This window comes from Lissotriton vulgaris, chromosome 10 (assembly GCF_964263255.1).
Source record: "Lissotriton vulgaris chromosome 10, aLisVul1.2, whole genome shotgun sequence".
NCBI lineage: Eukaryota > Metazoa > Chordata > Amphibia > Caudata > Salamandridae > Lissotriton > Lissotriton vulgaris.
The window spans coordinates 71,262,253-71,278,494 of NC_141698.1; the positions used below are offsets into that span (position 1 = coordinate 71,262,253).

Consider the following 16,242-nt stretch of genomic DNA (forward strand, 5'->3'; position numbering starts at 1 on the left):
GTATTCAAGGGGTTATATGTGGTAAAACAGCTGGCTTCACATGCCAAAAGAGTTTAGCCTAAGACTGCTTTGTCCATGCTACCATTAGGATAGCTGGTCTATAAGGTTGACTTACAACCAATCACCATAAGGACAACACCCTGGTGGACTCACTAAGCAGGCAACGCTCCATTTGCCACGAGTGGGAGCTCGACCAACATGCTCTTGAGGCAGTATTCTCCCGATGGGGCAGACCTCACCTGGATCTATTTGCGACGGAGATCAAGGCAAAAATGCCAACATTATGCAAGCTGGCTTCCCCAGAAAGGATCTCTAGGGGATGCATTTTCGATCGCATGGTGCAACGTATTTGCTTACGCTTTTCCTCCATTTCCCCTGATCCCCAGGGTCCTTCGGAAACTGAAAGCGGAGCTTTGCACACTGATCCTGGTCGCCCCAGCGTGGCCACGCCAACACTGGTTTGCAGAACTCCACCTTCTATCGCTGGAGCCTCCGATTCCTCTCAGGCCTTACCCGCATCTCCTCACTATGAACCAGGGGCAAATCCAGCATCCAGATCTGACATCTCTCAGATTATCGGCTTGGCTCCTGAGTTCAGAGATTTCCAGGACTTAGATATCCCTCAGGACTGCAGGGTCATCTTAGACCGGGCCCGGGCTGACAGTACCAATAAGACATATTCTCTTAAGTGGAAGAGATTCTGTTTATGGTGTAAAGCTAACAAACTGCACCCGTTCTCGTCATCTCCGGCACAACTGCTGCCCTACCTGCTTCACCTGGCCAACTCGAGACTGGCTCATGCCTCAATCAAGGTCCACCTGGCAGCCATATCTCGGTTCAGACGCTCTTCGTCTGGTATTTCCTTATGGTTCAATAGACTGGTCAAGCAGTTTCTGAAAGGCTTATTCAGGACTTATCCTCCAGTTAGACCTTTACCACATACATGGCAGCTCAATATTGTCCTGGCGCAGTTGATGAAACGCCCCTTTGAGCCGATGCATAAAGCGGATCTCAAATACTTGTCATGGAAAACAGCTCTCTTGCTGGCTCTCACTTCAGTAAGGAGGGTGAGTGAGCTGCAGGCTTTCTGTATTCAGGACCCGTTCCTTCAGTTTAAACAGGACAGAGTCATTCTACGGACTAACCCCAAATTCATACTAAAGGTTCTGTCCGCTTTTCATCTAAACAAACCTATTGTCTGAGATCCTTCTTGTCTAATCTATCTTCAACAGCGGAGAGATCTCTACATTCTTTAGATCTGAAGAGATGTCTAAAATCCTACCTTCATAGAACAGAACAATTTCGCAAGTCCAACCAATTATTTGTTGCCTTCAGCAGGCCCAGGAAGGGCCTACCATTGACAAAGCAGAGCATTTCAAGGTGGATCTCTGCTGTCATCGCCTTTTGCCACCAGCAGGCGGGACGTCCTCTGCCCGCCAGAGTTCGGGCTCATTCCACTAGAGCGGTTTCCTCCTCCATGGCGCTCTTTTCTGGGGTGCCCATTGCCGACATTTGCAGAGCGGCGACATGGAAGACACCACATACGTTCACCAAGCACTACTGCTTGGATTCGGAACTTATGAAGGATGCAGCAGTGGGACAGGCTGTGCTCCGTCATCTATTTCATTAGATGTGAGCTTTCTTCCTTTCATCCCACCTTTCCTATTAACCTAATTGCACATTTCTTATCCTGCTACTGTTTGCAGTTTGTGTTGCACCATTGATAAGTTATTATCAGGTGGCTTACATGTTATATTATGCGAAATGTGCTGCCTATTGCTTGCTACTCTGATTCAGGCATGTGAATCTATGAAAGATACCCATAATGCTGGATAAGAAATGCGTTACTTACCTGTAACTGCAGTTATCCAGTATTGGTATCTTTCATAGATTCACATGCAACCCACCCGCCTCCCCTGGAAGGGCTCACCTTGTTTCTCTCAGTAGGTACTACTTAGCACTGTGCTTACGAAAATCTGAGGGACTAGGGCTCCTTCCAGGAAGGTTCTAGAGGGTGGTAGTAGCTACTGGCCAAAGTTTGGTCCTTTTTACAAAAGGACTCAGATAGGTTACTAATGTGAGGCCTCTGGCCTATTAGTGTATATATGTCTTTATGACATTACAATTTTATATACCGGGGACTCCCACCCCGACGACGGGGAATGATTCAGCCATGTGAATCTATTAAAGATACCAATACTGGATAACTGCAGTTACAGGTAAGTAACGCATTTCTACCCTTCCTTTTCTGATAGGTTTCTTAGAGACATATGATGCTAGAAGGGCTTCTAATCCAGGCCCCTCTGATCCTACAGATGGAAGCATACCCCCAGTAGAAGAAGACTCTAACACCCCTGAAACAAAAGATTTAGAGGAGGAGGATGGGGAATCATCTGAAGGAGAGGTAGAAAATGGTCCAGTGATAGTCAGTAGACTTACCAGGGCCAGCTTGAGCCTGCATGGGGATGGAACTGGGGGAGCCCCAGACCTATCCACAGGTAGGCCTGCGCGATGGATATCGCGTCGACTGGATTTCGTCAGCTGGCTGGCGCGGCAGTGTTAAGACAGCAAGGTTGGTTAAAGGCAACTTCTTTTCATCCTGAAATTCAGACGAAAATCTTGGATGTGCCCTATGATGGCCAGTTTCTTTTTGGACCACAAATTGATGAGGCTCTCCAAAGTATAAAGAAAGATACAGCTACGGCCAGAGCATTGGGAACTCTCCAACTCAAAAGTCCGTCCTTTCGTGGATCAAGGGGGAGAGGGCAGTCCTCCTATAGAGGGGATTACCAATATCGGTCGTCATACTCTTCTGGTTAGCAACATCGACCACAATGTCAACAGCTCCAGCAACAGCAATCGTCTTATCGAAAATCATCCTTTCGTGATAAAGGTCAACAAAAAGGCAACACTCGTCGGCAATGACCCTTCACTTCAGCCAGTCTCCAGTTCATCTCCACCCTCAAGAATTTGAGGTAGAATTTCCAATTTTCTGACAAATTGGAAGCAAATTACGACGGACTGTTGGGTTCTACAATTAGTTCAATTCTGCCATTCACTAGAATTTATTCACATCCCTCCCCAAACCCCTTCCCGACCTATGCTTCACAAAAATCTACGTATACTTCACCGGGAGATTTCTCTTATGTTCCACAAGGGAGCGATAGAAAGAGTTCCTCTGTCTCAACGGGGGAAAGGATTTTACTCCTGCTTCTTCCTGATACAGAAAAAGGAAAATAAATGGAGACCAATTTTAGACCTCAGAGCCCTCAACAATTTCCTAAAAAAGCAGTCGTTTTGTATGGTGACAATCCAGGAGGTTTTGCAACTTCTAGATGTGGAAGATTACATGGTGTCTCTGGATCTTCAGAACGCTTACTTTCATATCCCTATTCACAGGAATCACAAGAAGTTCTTAAGTTTGCAGTAGTGGCCAGACACTATTTTGCGTCCTGCCTTTCGGACTCAAGTCTGCACCTCGCACCTTTGCGAAGTGCCTCTCTCCAGTGGCTGCATACCTCAGACAACATCACCATCAAGTTTTTCCATATCTGGACGATTGGCTGATCAAGGCACCATACTTGGAAGACGCGTCCAGGTCTTCCAACACTTGTCTACAGCTTTTCAATCGTTTAGGACTCACACTCAGTCGGGACAAATCAGTCCTTCTACCTTCTCAAGGTATACATTTCCTAGGCGCTACCCTCAACACAAGACTAAGGAAAGCTTTTCCATCATAGGAAAGAAAGGACAAGCTCTTGACACTAGCCATTCTCGTAGCCTCCAAGAGAACCTTGACGGTTCGCCTCTTCAAATCCCATCTCGGAATGATGTCATCATGTATCTTGCTGGTTCTACACTGCCGCCTTCGAATGCGCCCTCTCCAGGAGGCGCTCTCAGCGCAATGAGTCCAATGCACAGGTTCATTCGACGATCTCATAAGAATGAACCCTCAGATGGTCAAGGCTCTGCAATGGTGGATTTCTCCTTAGAACCTTTCTCAAGGCTTGCCCTTCTTGCTTCCAGCTTCACCGCATATCATCACAACAGACGTCTCACTGGGAGGCTGGGTAGCTTTCCTTCAAGAACTACAGATAAGCAGAAAGTGGTCCCCCTTCGAAAAAGGGCTTCATATAAATCTCCTCGAACTACGGGCGGTTTTCCTCGCCCCTCAAGCTTTTCTCCCAAAAATAAAAAATTCTCTGATGCTTGTACATACAGACAATACCACGACAATACGACAGTGCACTATCTCAACAAGCAAGTAGTAACTCGCTCTCTAACACTCTCTCGCGAGTCTCAAAAAATCTGGAACTGGTTGGTCCTGCACTATATCTCCCTTCGGGCGGAGTATGTCCCAGGCACAGACAACGGTTTAGCCGATTCACTAAGCAGACAACACACAACGTCTCACTAGTGGGAATCGGATCAGGGGATCCTCGACCAGATATTCTCACAATGGGGTACTCCTCTCATCGATCTGTTCGCTACAAAGCACAACGCCAAATTCCAAAACTTTGCAAGCTGGCAATATTCCGCCGGATTGTTGGGCCATTCTAGCTTGGTCTCAAGCAGACAGTACCAACTAGACATACTCTTTAAAATGGAAGAGGTTTTGCATTTGGTGTAAAACTCAGAAAATGCACCCCTTTTCTTCTTTTCAGTACAAATTATAGCTGATTGGCTCTTCTCTAGAGTTTGGTCCTTTTTACAAAAGGATATGGATATGTTACTAATGTGGGGCCCTTGGGCCTATTACTATTTATGTCTAATGGGACATTACTTTATTTATGTACCGGGGACTCCCATCCCGACGACGGGGAATGATTCAGGCATGTAGATCTATGAAAGATACCAATACTGGATAACTGCAGTTACAGGTAAGTAACGCATTTCTTCAAGTTGATTCATCTGTGGGTAAAACAGAGAGTACAAATAAAACACAATCAACTATTTTAAATACTTCTTGCATTTATCACGGCTGCATTACACAGATTGGAGATTTAATGCAAGTTTCATCGTATTATTATTTCTGATTTCCAAAGTATGTACCATTACAACTGTTTGTAGTTATATAAACTCTTTTTCTATTCCATTTAGTTGGGATAACGAATCCATTCAGTTGGCGCAGAGTTGGATACCACGTGAGACAGGTATATCACAGTTAAGTTTGACATCTGAAAAATGCAATACCATTTTTATTTACTGTATCAGTAATAAACAGCCGTGTTTTCTTTTTGTGTAGTAATATTTGCTGCCGATATGAGAATAAATTGGGACAGCTTCCGAAACTGCATGGTTGCCACTATAATGTCGAAAACCCTAATCACAACCAATCCAGGTAGACTTTTTTATGTCTGCTTTTTGCATTGCAGAATAATAGACCCGGTTGTTTAACTAAACATTTCTTTGCTACTTTCCTATCCTATACAGTATTCTGGACGTTTTCTTGTATTCAGTTGGGCAACTGATGTCGAATGTTTTTGTGACTCAAGCAATCGTTGATTAAGCGATAGTACCCAGGCAGACACAACAGGCAGAGATAAAAATTGTTCTGAATGAATCTTTAGAATTTATCCTAGGCGAATAGTTAAAGGAGCCCAGCACTAATTAAGACTTCGTAGGAAGTTCAAGACTTTAAATCACTAGTGAGGTAATTGGTCTTTTTGAGGCTCAGCTACAGCAACACCCTACTGACTGGCATTCTGCGGACCCATGTTACTCCTTTAATTAGAGCCCTTACTTGGGAAGACAGCAAACTGATTGGTGCACAAAATATTCGTCTCGGGATGGTCCAGCTCACTAGGAAGAGCGGATTTTTACCATGTGGAAACTCCATCCTTCAAAAAAGGGAGGTCTCTAAAATAAGCCTTTTCAGGGTGTGCTTCCGTAATCTGGAACTCTACACCAACCACCAACTATTAGGACGAACCTCATATGACTACGGAAATCAATGTAAAGTGCTACTTTTCATTTGCCGTTTCCAACTTTGATCAGACACAGTCCAACTGTCAATGGATGGCCAGAGTTGAGTAATATAGAATTATTGATACATCACATACAATAAAACGAACAAGATGATGGACGGAATATTGCACAATGGCAAAACATTCACCCCCAGTCACAGATCTGGGTTTAATCTATTGTTATTTTGCTCACCAAGCCACCCCAGTTCAGACATGGCCATTTGCAAATCAGTCTTGACCCTGTGCCTCATGGGAATAGTCCAGCCCGAACTGCCAAGGCATGTCTTCCCTGGATCGGAATCAAGCATCCTAGGACCGGTTTCTGGCTATCAGCCAGGATAGCTTGACTCCAGTGTTGTAGTGAGCAAGGGACCCACGTCTGGACATACCCTTCCCACATAGAGGGATTGCATATGGCCATGTCTGAACTGGGGTGGCAGAGTGGGCTAAAGAACGGTAATGGATTAAACCCAGATCTTTTGACTGGGTGTGAGTGTTTGATTGATTCAGATGCTTCGTCCATCACCACCCCCTTTTGTACCATTTACAAAGCATAGCAAATTGATATTTGCGTGGACTTATGTCTATTTTCAGCTGCAAATATGCAATGTAGCGCCTTGCGCTGACTTGCATTCCCCTGCATAGGGGAAGTGTTACATGGGTGGAGCATGGGCATTCCCATGCATCAAGACCATGTATTTTGACGTAAACCCAGATTTACTAAAGTCAGTAAACTTGGGTTTGCTCTAAAATGGTGTGTCGACCTGACCTTGACATAACAAGGAAAAATATCTTTATTTCTTCTTGTTACTTTCTCTTTGCATGTCCACTGCATTCTGCCAACACAGGGAGAGAGCAGAACAGCACCATATCTTTGTAAATATGTTGGAATGTTGGGGGTTGATTATTTAAAGGAACCAATCAGGTTTTGGACCGCCTTAATCTGAATAGATACCAAAGGGGGTGGTGATGTTTTTGATTGATTCAGATGCTCAGTCCATCACCACCCCCTTTTGTACCGCTGGAATGCCAGAAACCGGTCCTCGGAAGCTTGTTTCCGGTCCAGGGAAGACATGGCTTGGCAGTTCGGGCTGGACTGTTCCCATGAGGCACAGGGTCAGACTGATTTGCATATAGCCATGTCTGAACTGGGGTGGCAGAGTGGGCTAAAGAACGGTGATGGATTAAACCCAGATCTTTTGACTGGGTGTGAGTGTTTGATTGATTCAGATGCTCCTTCCATCAGCACCCCCTTTTGTACATGCTTTGTAAATGTCACTTAGGCTCTTGCGTTGCCTTGTGCCGCCTTGCATGATGCCAGGACAACTCAAGTGCTTAGTAAGTCTGGGCCCTAGTTTTTATAATCCAGGCTTTGGCGCACTGGTTGGAAATTACAGCCACATATTTTTTTTAGGTATCTGTTTCTTGATGGCATAAACCTACTTATCTCTACCCAGTTTAACAGTCAAAACGCTGCTTCCAAATATTATGTCACAATCATCTTGTCTGAATGGTTGATCTGCAAGGTCATGGAAGAACTCAGCCTGAAGTTTCATTGTTTCTTTTGTCAGCATTTCATAAGCTGTTTTTTCAGAGGAGCTTGTGGTTCTTAAGGTTCCTGCTTTACTTGAACTTCATATGAAACCCTGCACATGTTCGATATTCAAATGACAGTCTAAGATCTGAATGTGTGAATACATGTACCAGCCCGTGGTGCATCCTATCGCTTGACTTAATACTGTATTTTTGCAGGCTGCAGGTGGTCTCTCAGTTCTCTTCCCTTAAGTAGTTGCTTTAAAATATCCTAGCCCAAATACGAATTGTCTTAATAGGTCAGTCAGATGCATTTGAAGGTCCGATAATCCTTACTCTCTGGATCTCCCAAAAGCCTATAACGTCTGGAGATCCCATAATGCTGTGTCCATTTGTTTTCTCCGTTGTTAAAGCGTGTCTTAGATGTCTCAGCCTTATCGGGCATCGAGGCCTTTGACGGTTGCTTGGCGGCCTTCTCTTCTACCCCTAACTATTTTCTCTACTGATGAGGGAAGTTATCCCGAAACCCAAGCCATGTCTCGGGCAATATCCAAAAACCCGGGACATGCATCGGGTCTAGAGATCCTCAGTTCAACAAGTACCTACTTGCACCCACTGGGGTGAACCACTCAAGAACTCCATGCACCAGAGTCCCTAGGGGCGATCCGGAGGAGGGGCTAGCGGTGTGCGGTCCATTGCGATTGTTTCACCACTCCAATCTGTGTCGGTTTATACCAGTTGTAAAATCAAGGTTATCACACAAGGGCATAAAGAGTGCGGTAACAATAGGAATAGTGGGGCTCGTGCTCACATAATACTCAGCTTTCAACATAATTCTAGTGGTCTGTGCCATGTAAAGGCTGAGGACATGCTACTGCTGCTGTTTCCCAGCAGACTCTCCTGGCCTGGGAAGTCACATGGGTTATTCCGTTGAGCACGATGTGACATCCAAAGAAACCAATTGAACTTCCCACACGGCAGATCAATGAAGACAATTTTTTGATAACCTCTCCTTCCCTACAATGAACAAGGTGAATCAAGAGTGTCATTGCCTTTTGCAGCCTCATTGTCATCATGGGCATTTAACAAAACAATGGATGTATATGATCCAGGCAGTGAACAGTCCTTATCTGGTTTGCAGATGTCCGTGCACAATGTCTCTCAAGTGGAGGGTATCACTGACTTACATTTCCTGAACTTGTTAAACTGCATCATAATAAACTTTATAAGCTTGAGGGGAACTGTCCTGTGATAGAGGGTAGGGAAACCATACAATCCTGGAGTCTTTACCTCCTTAAGCTTTTTCAACACTCTGAACACTTCATTGTTTAAAGCCTGATCTTCCAGAAAATACCTTTGCTGTGTTGTCAATTTAGTTAGATGAGCTTGGATTAGGTAGTGCTCTGGCTAAGAGAGGGAGTGTGTGTGTCAGCACTATGCAACTTTTGATGATGGCACATGAAAAATTCAAACATATCAGTGCTTTTGAATATCCGGATCCTTTTAACCCCTTTCATCACATCAACTTTAACGTAAATAGGCTTCCGCCAGAATTTGGTAACAAACATCCTTGCCGCTCTTCATAACACTTTTGCCATAGCCTTTGTAAACAATGTTCCACTTCTTTAATGGAAAATGGAAAACATGTCGAATTGTCCCCTCACTGCTAAACTCTTCCTCCATATGGTGTGGGAGCCTGTTGTCTTATAGCTAACCTATCATACCATTAGTTCCTCAATCAAAGCGGTCTGGGCTACCACTCAAATTTTCTTGAGTTTGGTCCCAAGTGCCATCTAGTGAAACCTTGCAATATTCTTAAAAATGTCCCAGGTAAGCAGGGACTTCAGCCCACAACTGTTTTCTGCCTAGAACTACAGTGAACTCATCCTCTGTCAGTATGACGAAAAAGCCTTTTAAGAATGCCTTCTGATAGATACTTCTACCTGCAGATTCCTCACCTGTAGAATAATCCCAGGAATCACGCTGGATAAGAAACTTGAAAGCTTTTAAGTCGCTGGTTCGTAGTGCCAATCACACGGACATCAGTCCTACTTTTTATGTGCCTTCGAAGCAAATCCGGATCAGACTCTCTCATGTGAGTTGTGAGGATATCGTCACTCAAAATTCTTCAAGTGCCGTACGATGTGTCCTTCTAAATGTTAGGACTTCAAGGGATTGTGTTGGACAGCTGTCCATAAAGAGACCCTCATTCCATCTGTTTTGGTGTTTGGGGTCAGAACATGACTCTCGATCCTGTGATTCATGCCAGATCCGGCTCTAAGGCGGTGCAACCGTTTCCACTGCACCGGATCCTGACTTCATGTGGGCCATGTTTGCAGGTAAATTCTTGTTTTAAAAGCACCTGCTGTGACGTTCCTTGCCTCCAGCAATTTTCAGGAAATAATAAATGTAGGAGAGTAGGGTCTGCTTTCCTATGGTCACCCCACTTTTTTTGCTTTTTGCTTCCCTGGTTTTCGACTTAATGTGGCTGTGGGCCTGCTAATCAGACCCACAACCCAGCTGCTCTCTCTAAATTCACTACAATGTACTTTAGGTACATTACCAATTGGATACTGTGTCACCTTATGAGCCCCTGTACAGTGTACCATAGGTACCCAGGGCATAGTTGCATCCAAGGCCTACCAGCGGCTGCAGCATATCTTTTGCCACCCCTGGCTGGCCATTCAAATCGACACAACTGGCTAATCACTCAGCTGGGGCAAGGTGGTGTAATCACCCCTTGCTTAGATATAGTATACCTATATCAGACCTTATGTCTGGACACATATGCACCTATAAGTCACTCCTATGGCAGGCCTTAACAATCCTGAAGGCAGAGTGCTTGGTTTTATGTGAGATGGTGCTCTAGCATGAGCTGAGCCTGTCTGCAGCTTTCGGAACCATGTCCTTTAGCTGTTCTGGGATATTGCCATACCATATACTCTTAAGTGCATTCTCGCAGTTAGATGCTAACTATGGTTTGGCTTTATTGAAATATGTCGAGTAAGGTGTCATACGATTTGGAATACTACTCCCTCGCCAGTCCTGGCGACGGGGGTAGCATTCCACCCCTCCAGAGAGAGAAGACATGTTGTTCTAACTATTCCCGGTTAAAGTTAACCAGAGCCTCAGAATCACAAAATGGATGCTGCTGCCACAGACATAAGTCTGACCTCCTGCTGCTCCAGTTCAAACCAGTGCTGGGGCTTCCCTGCCCCAGCTCTGGCGCGAAAATGGACAAAGGGAAAGGGGTGTAACCGCCTCCTTCCCTGATCCCACCCATAGGAGGGAGCTAGCAGGTAATCCAGCCCCTAAGATCAGTATATAGGTAGGAGCTGAGTCACTAGGACTTTTGATTATCCTGACTGAAACTTTGAAACGAAACTCTGGACCTTCATCACTCTACTCTGGAATAAGACGACTGAAGAATCTCCCTTGTGGTCAAGGAGTGACCACCATGCACAAGCAGGCACCATCCAGCAATCGACGACTTGCTTTGCCGCCCCCGGAGCCCGAGCCCAGAGCCTGACAAGAACTGGATTCCCAGAAAACCAACAGCCCGATCCACAGTCCCTGCAAAGCTGAGACTCGTGGAGGCGATGTGAGACGTGGGACCGGCCATCTTGAAAAGTCTGTGACCTGCTAACTGCGCAGCCCCCAAAGCCATCTCGAAGCTGTGCATTGGGGATTGAGAAGCCCCAGCCCCGAGCAGCATCTGCACCGAAGATCAGCCCTGCACACTCCACGAGTTCTGCGTGGTGCCTTTTTGCATTTTCCTGCTCGACGCGTCTGCCCGGTCACTTGCCCGTTTGGGTAGTGGCCATCTTGGCGACGATCCCGTGAAACTACACCGCTGGTCTGGTTGCTCCAGACTGGCCCTTACTTTCCTGAAAAGAAGCAGTCCCTCAGACCTTTCTGGTCTGAGTAAGAAGCCTACATCGATTCCTGCGTGGGTTGCCTTTGCCAAGGCTTGTTGCCTCCAATCTTGAAGCCAACACCGCCGACAGCGAGCCTTCGTGGGACAGCTCGTGACTCCATCCTGGTCGTCGTCGATGACTCCTGGACCACGTGGCTGCAGACAAGCTTCCCATCAGCACCTGATCGCATCCTGACATCGCCTGGTTCCATCCTGGTTCCACGGTGGTCACTGGCTAGTGACCCAGACTCTATCCCCCCTGCTTTCAGGTACTCTACATCTTCGATTCACCCTTGGATCCACCCGGACTCTTCTGTTCTGGCCACCTGCAGCATCTTTACTCCAAGGCTCCATAGATCTCCACGACGAAACACGACACACTTTTGGACCTATGCACCCACTTCCTGTGGGCTAGGTAACGCGAGTACTACGGTGCTCCTCTAGAGGTTTACATCCCTAGTGTCCTAGTTTCAAGTAGTTAAGTTCTATTCCAGTCGGAAGGCTCCTAATTCTATATCTTTATAACTTTTACGCACCCATTGACTTTAATGTGTACACTCGTGTGCTTTTAGACACTGCATACGCATACCGTGGGCCTCCTGCTCCCTAACCATTGTTAGCTCAGTGTAGCCCCAGCGATTCCCAAGGCCCTAGGCCTTTCCATTGTTCGTGTTGTGGTACTTTTACCACTTTTTTAATATATGGTTTAGCGGGCCACCCCGGCCTATCCATAATTGTGCAACTTTTGTCTATTCTATTAAGTTACTTGTTTTGCGCTTGTGCTTCTGTGCTCATAAAGAGTTCAGGGGTTTGTTTAGAAATAAATACATATATATTTTCAATATATATCTTGTGTGGTGTCCTTTCATTTGGTATTACAGGGATTTCATATGGTAAAACAGCTGGCTTCACATGCCCTCTTGAGTTTAGCCTAAGACTGCTTTGTCCATGCTACCCCTAGGATAGCTGGTCTATAAGGTTGACTTTACAACCATCACCATAAGGCTTGATGCGTTGTCTGGTCACTTGCCGTCTGGCTTGTGGCCTCCTAGCCGACGAACTTTGAGAACTACACCGCTGGTCTGGTTGCTCCAGACTGGCCCCTGCTTCCTTCCAAAAGAGAAGTACCCCGGACCCTCCTGGTCCGCACCAGACACCATCTTCACTCACCGCGTGGGTTGCCTTTGCCAAGGCCTGTTGACTCCGAACTCGGATCAGACAGCGCCAACAGCGAGAGCCTGCGTGGGACAGCTCGTGCCTCCATCCTGGTCGTCGAAGACACCTCCTGGTTCACGTGGCTGCAGAGTCAAGCGTCACCTCCTCACCTGATCGCAACAACATCAACTGGTTCCCTCCTGGTTCCACTCCGGTCACTGGTTAGTGACTGTGAACATTGTCTCCTCTGTTTTCAGGTGTCCATCTTCCTCGATCCACCCTTGGATCACTGCGGACATCTTCCTCCTGGTCGCCTGCAGCATCTTTCTCCAAGGCTTCATTGACTTCAACGCGTAAACCCGACACACTTTCACACCTATGCACCCACAGCCCGTGGGTGAGGTAACGAGAGCATTTCGGTGCTCATAGGTAGATTGACTCTCCTAGTGTCCAGGTATCCTGTAGTTTCAGTCTCAACCAGTCGGAACTGTCTTTACTTACCTTTTTCGTAATTTGTTTGTGCCCATTGATTTTGCATTGAAACCCGCGTGTGTGTTCTAACACTGCAGACGCGTCCCGTGGGCCCCCTGCTCCTTACCTAAAGTTAGGGTAGTGTAGCCCCAGCGATTCTACAGCCTCTGGGCATCCTCATTTCTTCTATCGTTCTACTTATACTATTTACTTAGTATATTTGCCGTGCCCCTAGGGCACCATTGTAATTTGTATTTTTCTGAAGAGTATTGTTATGTGCTTAGCCCTCAGATCTCATAAAGAGTTAAGAGGTGTTTGTTAGAAATAAATATATTGTTTATTTTCATAACAACCTGTGTGGTGTCCTTTCATCTGGTATTCAAGGGGTTATATGTGGTAAAACAGCTGGCTTCACATGCCCTCTTGAGTTTAGCCTAAGACTGCTTTGTCCATGCTACCCCTAGGATAGCTGGTCTATAAGGTTGACTTTACAACCATCACCATAAGGATTGTTTGGACTGGTGCAAGGTGCTCACTAGAATAGGGATAACCATATACCAGGCCAACTTCTCACAATAAATTTGTCAGGATAACTCTGGTGATTAATGTTCTGCCTGGAGAGAGATTGGAATTTTCTCTAGTGGAAGTTTTAAGGTCAGAGAGTTAATATGCCTGTTGCAAAGAACGTGTACCATGCAGATCACAGCCTGCATAGAATGAAAATAGGGTAGCGGGTTACTACTTTAGTCAGAGTGGTCATTTTATTACTTGCAGTTTATAAGTTAAAATCCTTATATAGAACAGTAAACTATTAACTGTCATCAAAGAACTTCATGCTTACTGCCAGGTATAGATTAGAGTGTTATGATTTCCCCCCCAGCCATTCAGTATCCTAATGTTATAACAAGCATTTACAATGCAATGGTCTCGGCATTATTAAAGGTAGAGCTATTGGCATTGCTCATGACATCTTTTTTATCATAAATAAATAGCATTGTCATTTACATTGCCAATAGCTTAATCGTTAAATAAATGGCATTGTCATTTACAATGCCAATAGCTTAATTGCTCGTATATGCAAGAGCTATTGCATTTGCACCCACACACACATATAGAGACACCCACCCACACAGTCATTCACACAGAGCCACCCACACACACAGAGGCACCTACACAGAGCCACCCTCACACAGACAAGGCCACCCACACATAGAGCCACCTACAAAAAAAGCTATCCACACAGAGCCACACACACACACAGAGCCACACACACACACAGAGCCACACACACACAGACAGAGCCACACACACACAGACAGAGCCACACACACACAGACAGAGCCACACACACAGGACATGCTGCACACCACTCCTGATGCTGTGTCACACACGCCAACCTAGGTTATTCTGCAGGGATGCATGTATGCCCCAGTGCAACGGAGTCCTTGACCTAAAAAGGGGGCCCACACACGAGAATTCATTATTCCAGCCAGTTTAATGAGGTTAGGTCCCACCACACTCTGCAGAAAAATCACTGAGACGCGTTTCGGCTGTGAACAGCCTTTATCAATCAGCGAGTCATCAGATTAAACACTGCTTTTAAAACCACCCTGATCATGAAAATAAAAACCGTACTAACATTGATTTCACCGAATGAAAATAATGAACAGGAGGTGTAAAAATGTAAACACTTTGCAATCGTGCGCATAAACATTTTGCCCTGCATATATATTGTAATACTGATTTTGAGCCACAGTGACCTTTTAATGAAATACCGTTGCCTAATGTGTAGCGCAATTGCAATAAACTCAATCCTGCCAATACTACAGTCCAAATGATCTAGATATATACAAACGGAAGATTTGTCATTACAGTCTGTTCGTGTGGCGTGTTCCACCAAAATTTGAAAAGTATTGAACATATATTTGCGCTCTTTCAAATGAATGTTTCTGTTGCGTGAAACGCAAGTTGCAAGTTACACAAACACTTCTTAGTACCTATGCATTGAAGCGCTATGCGGGAATAACTGTGAGTAACATAATGTTGCCACATTGTTGCCAATAGGATGCGAAGTTCTCAGAGAACACCAAATGCTGATCACAGCACAGCAAAGGAACAAACAGTAATATGTGGCATATGGTCTAACAGGAAGAGAGCTATTGAAGTCTTATGCCGGGCACGGAGGCACAGTCACCAACAGTATCGAAGCCGACCATGAGCACACGAGGGAGTGAGCAACACGAAGTGTGGTGGTGAAGCAGATAGAGAGCAGCACACGAGGGAGAGACCAACATGAAGTGTGGTGGGGAGAAGCAGATGGAGAGCAGCACACGAGGGAGAGAGCAACAAGAAGTGTGGTGGGGAGGGGAAGCAGATAGAGAGCCACACACAAGGGAGGGAGCAACATGAAGTGTGGTGTTGGCGGTGAAGCAGATAGAGAGCAGCACACGAGGGAGAGAGCAATATGGAATGCAGGTGTATGGAGAGAGCCACATAAGAAAGACCTGAACAAGAGGGAGAGAGCAACACAGAGCGCAAGCGCCGAGGGGGTCGGGGGGGGTGTTTGGATGAGGAAAGCAGCTCACAACCGAGGGAGCTAGAAAGCACATGGACACCCATGGAGCACAGAAAGAAAAAGAAAAAAAGTAGTTGTCCTACTGTGAGCAGTGGAAGGATACAAGAAATCAAATCAAGAGGATGAGGAAGAGACTGTGGTCATGGGGAGGTAGAAGCAGAAGAATGAGGAGCTGCACAATGTACCTGGTGTGTTTTCTAGAAACTGCAGGGCCAAAACGGAGACGTTCCTCGGCAGTGCGGGGTCCGGCTGTGGAGAGGCGCCGCAGGGCAGGGCGTCCAGGCGGGACCTCGAGGGGGCTCTGCGGAGGTCTGTGTCGTAGGCGATCCTTCTTGGCGTGCCAGGGAACCCCGAGGCAGCAATGCGGTACCGAGCGGCCTGTACGCTTCAAGGGTACAGTGCGGCTCTGTAGTGCGGCACGGCCTCAGGGGGAAACAATACCAGGTCACGAGGGCGGTGTGCGAGCCGTACCTTCCAGGCTCTCTGGGGCGATTAGGGACAGGGCGCCGGTGTACGCTTCAGGCGTACGTTCGCGGCGTACCGGGCACAGTGCAATTCCTCACGCTTCTAGCGTACGGGGCGTACCTAGACACAGTGCAATTCTTCACGCTTCTAGCGTACGTGGC

General features: G+C 46.2%; 1 protein-coding gene across 1 annotated transcript in view; it reads left to right on the forward strand.

Annotated features, from left to right (window-relative positions):
- The window catches only part of MEIOB (meiosis specific with OB-fold), a 546,591-nt gene that overhangs the window by 219,216 nt on the left and 311,133 nt on the right, over positions 1–16,242 (forward strand). The window contains exons 6-7 of the mRNA XM_086939725.1: positions 5,101–5,153; positions 5,246–5,341. Of these exons, the coding sequence (XP_086795851.1) occupies positions 5,101–5,153; positions 5,246–5,341 (149 nt within the window). The remainder of the gene's footprint in view (positions 1–5,100; positions 5,154–5,245; positions 5,342–16,242) is intronic.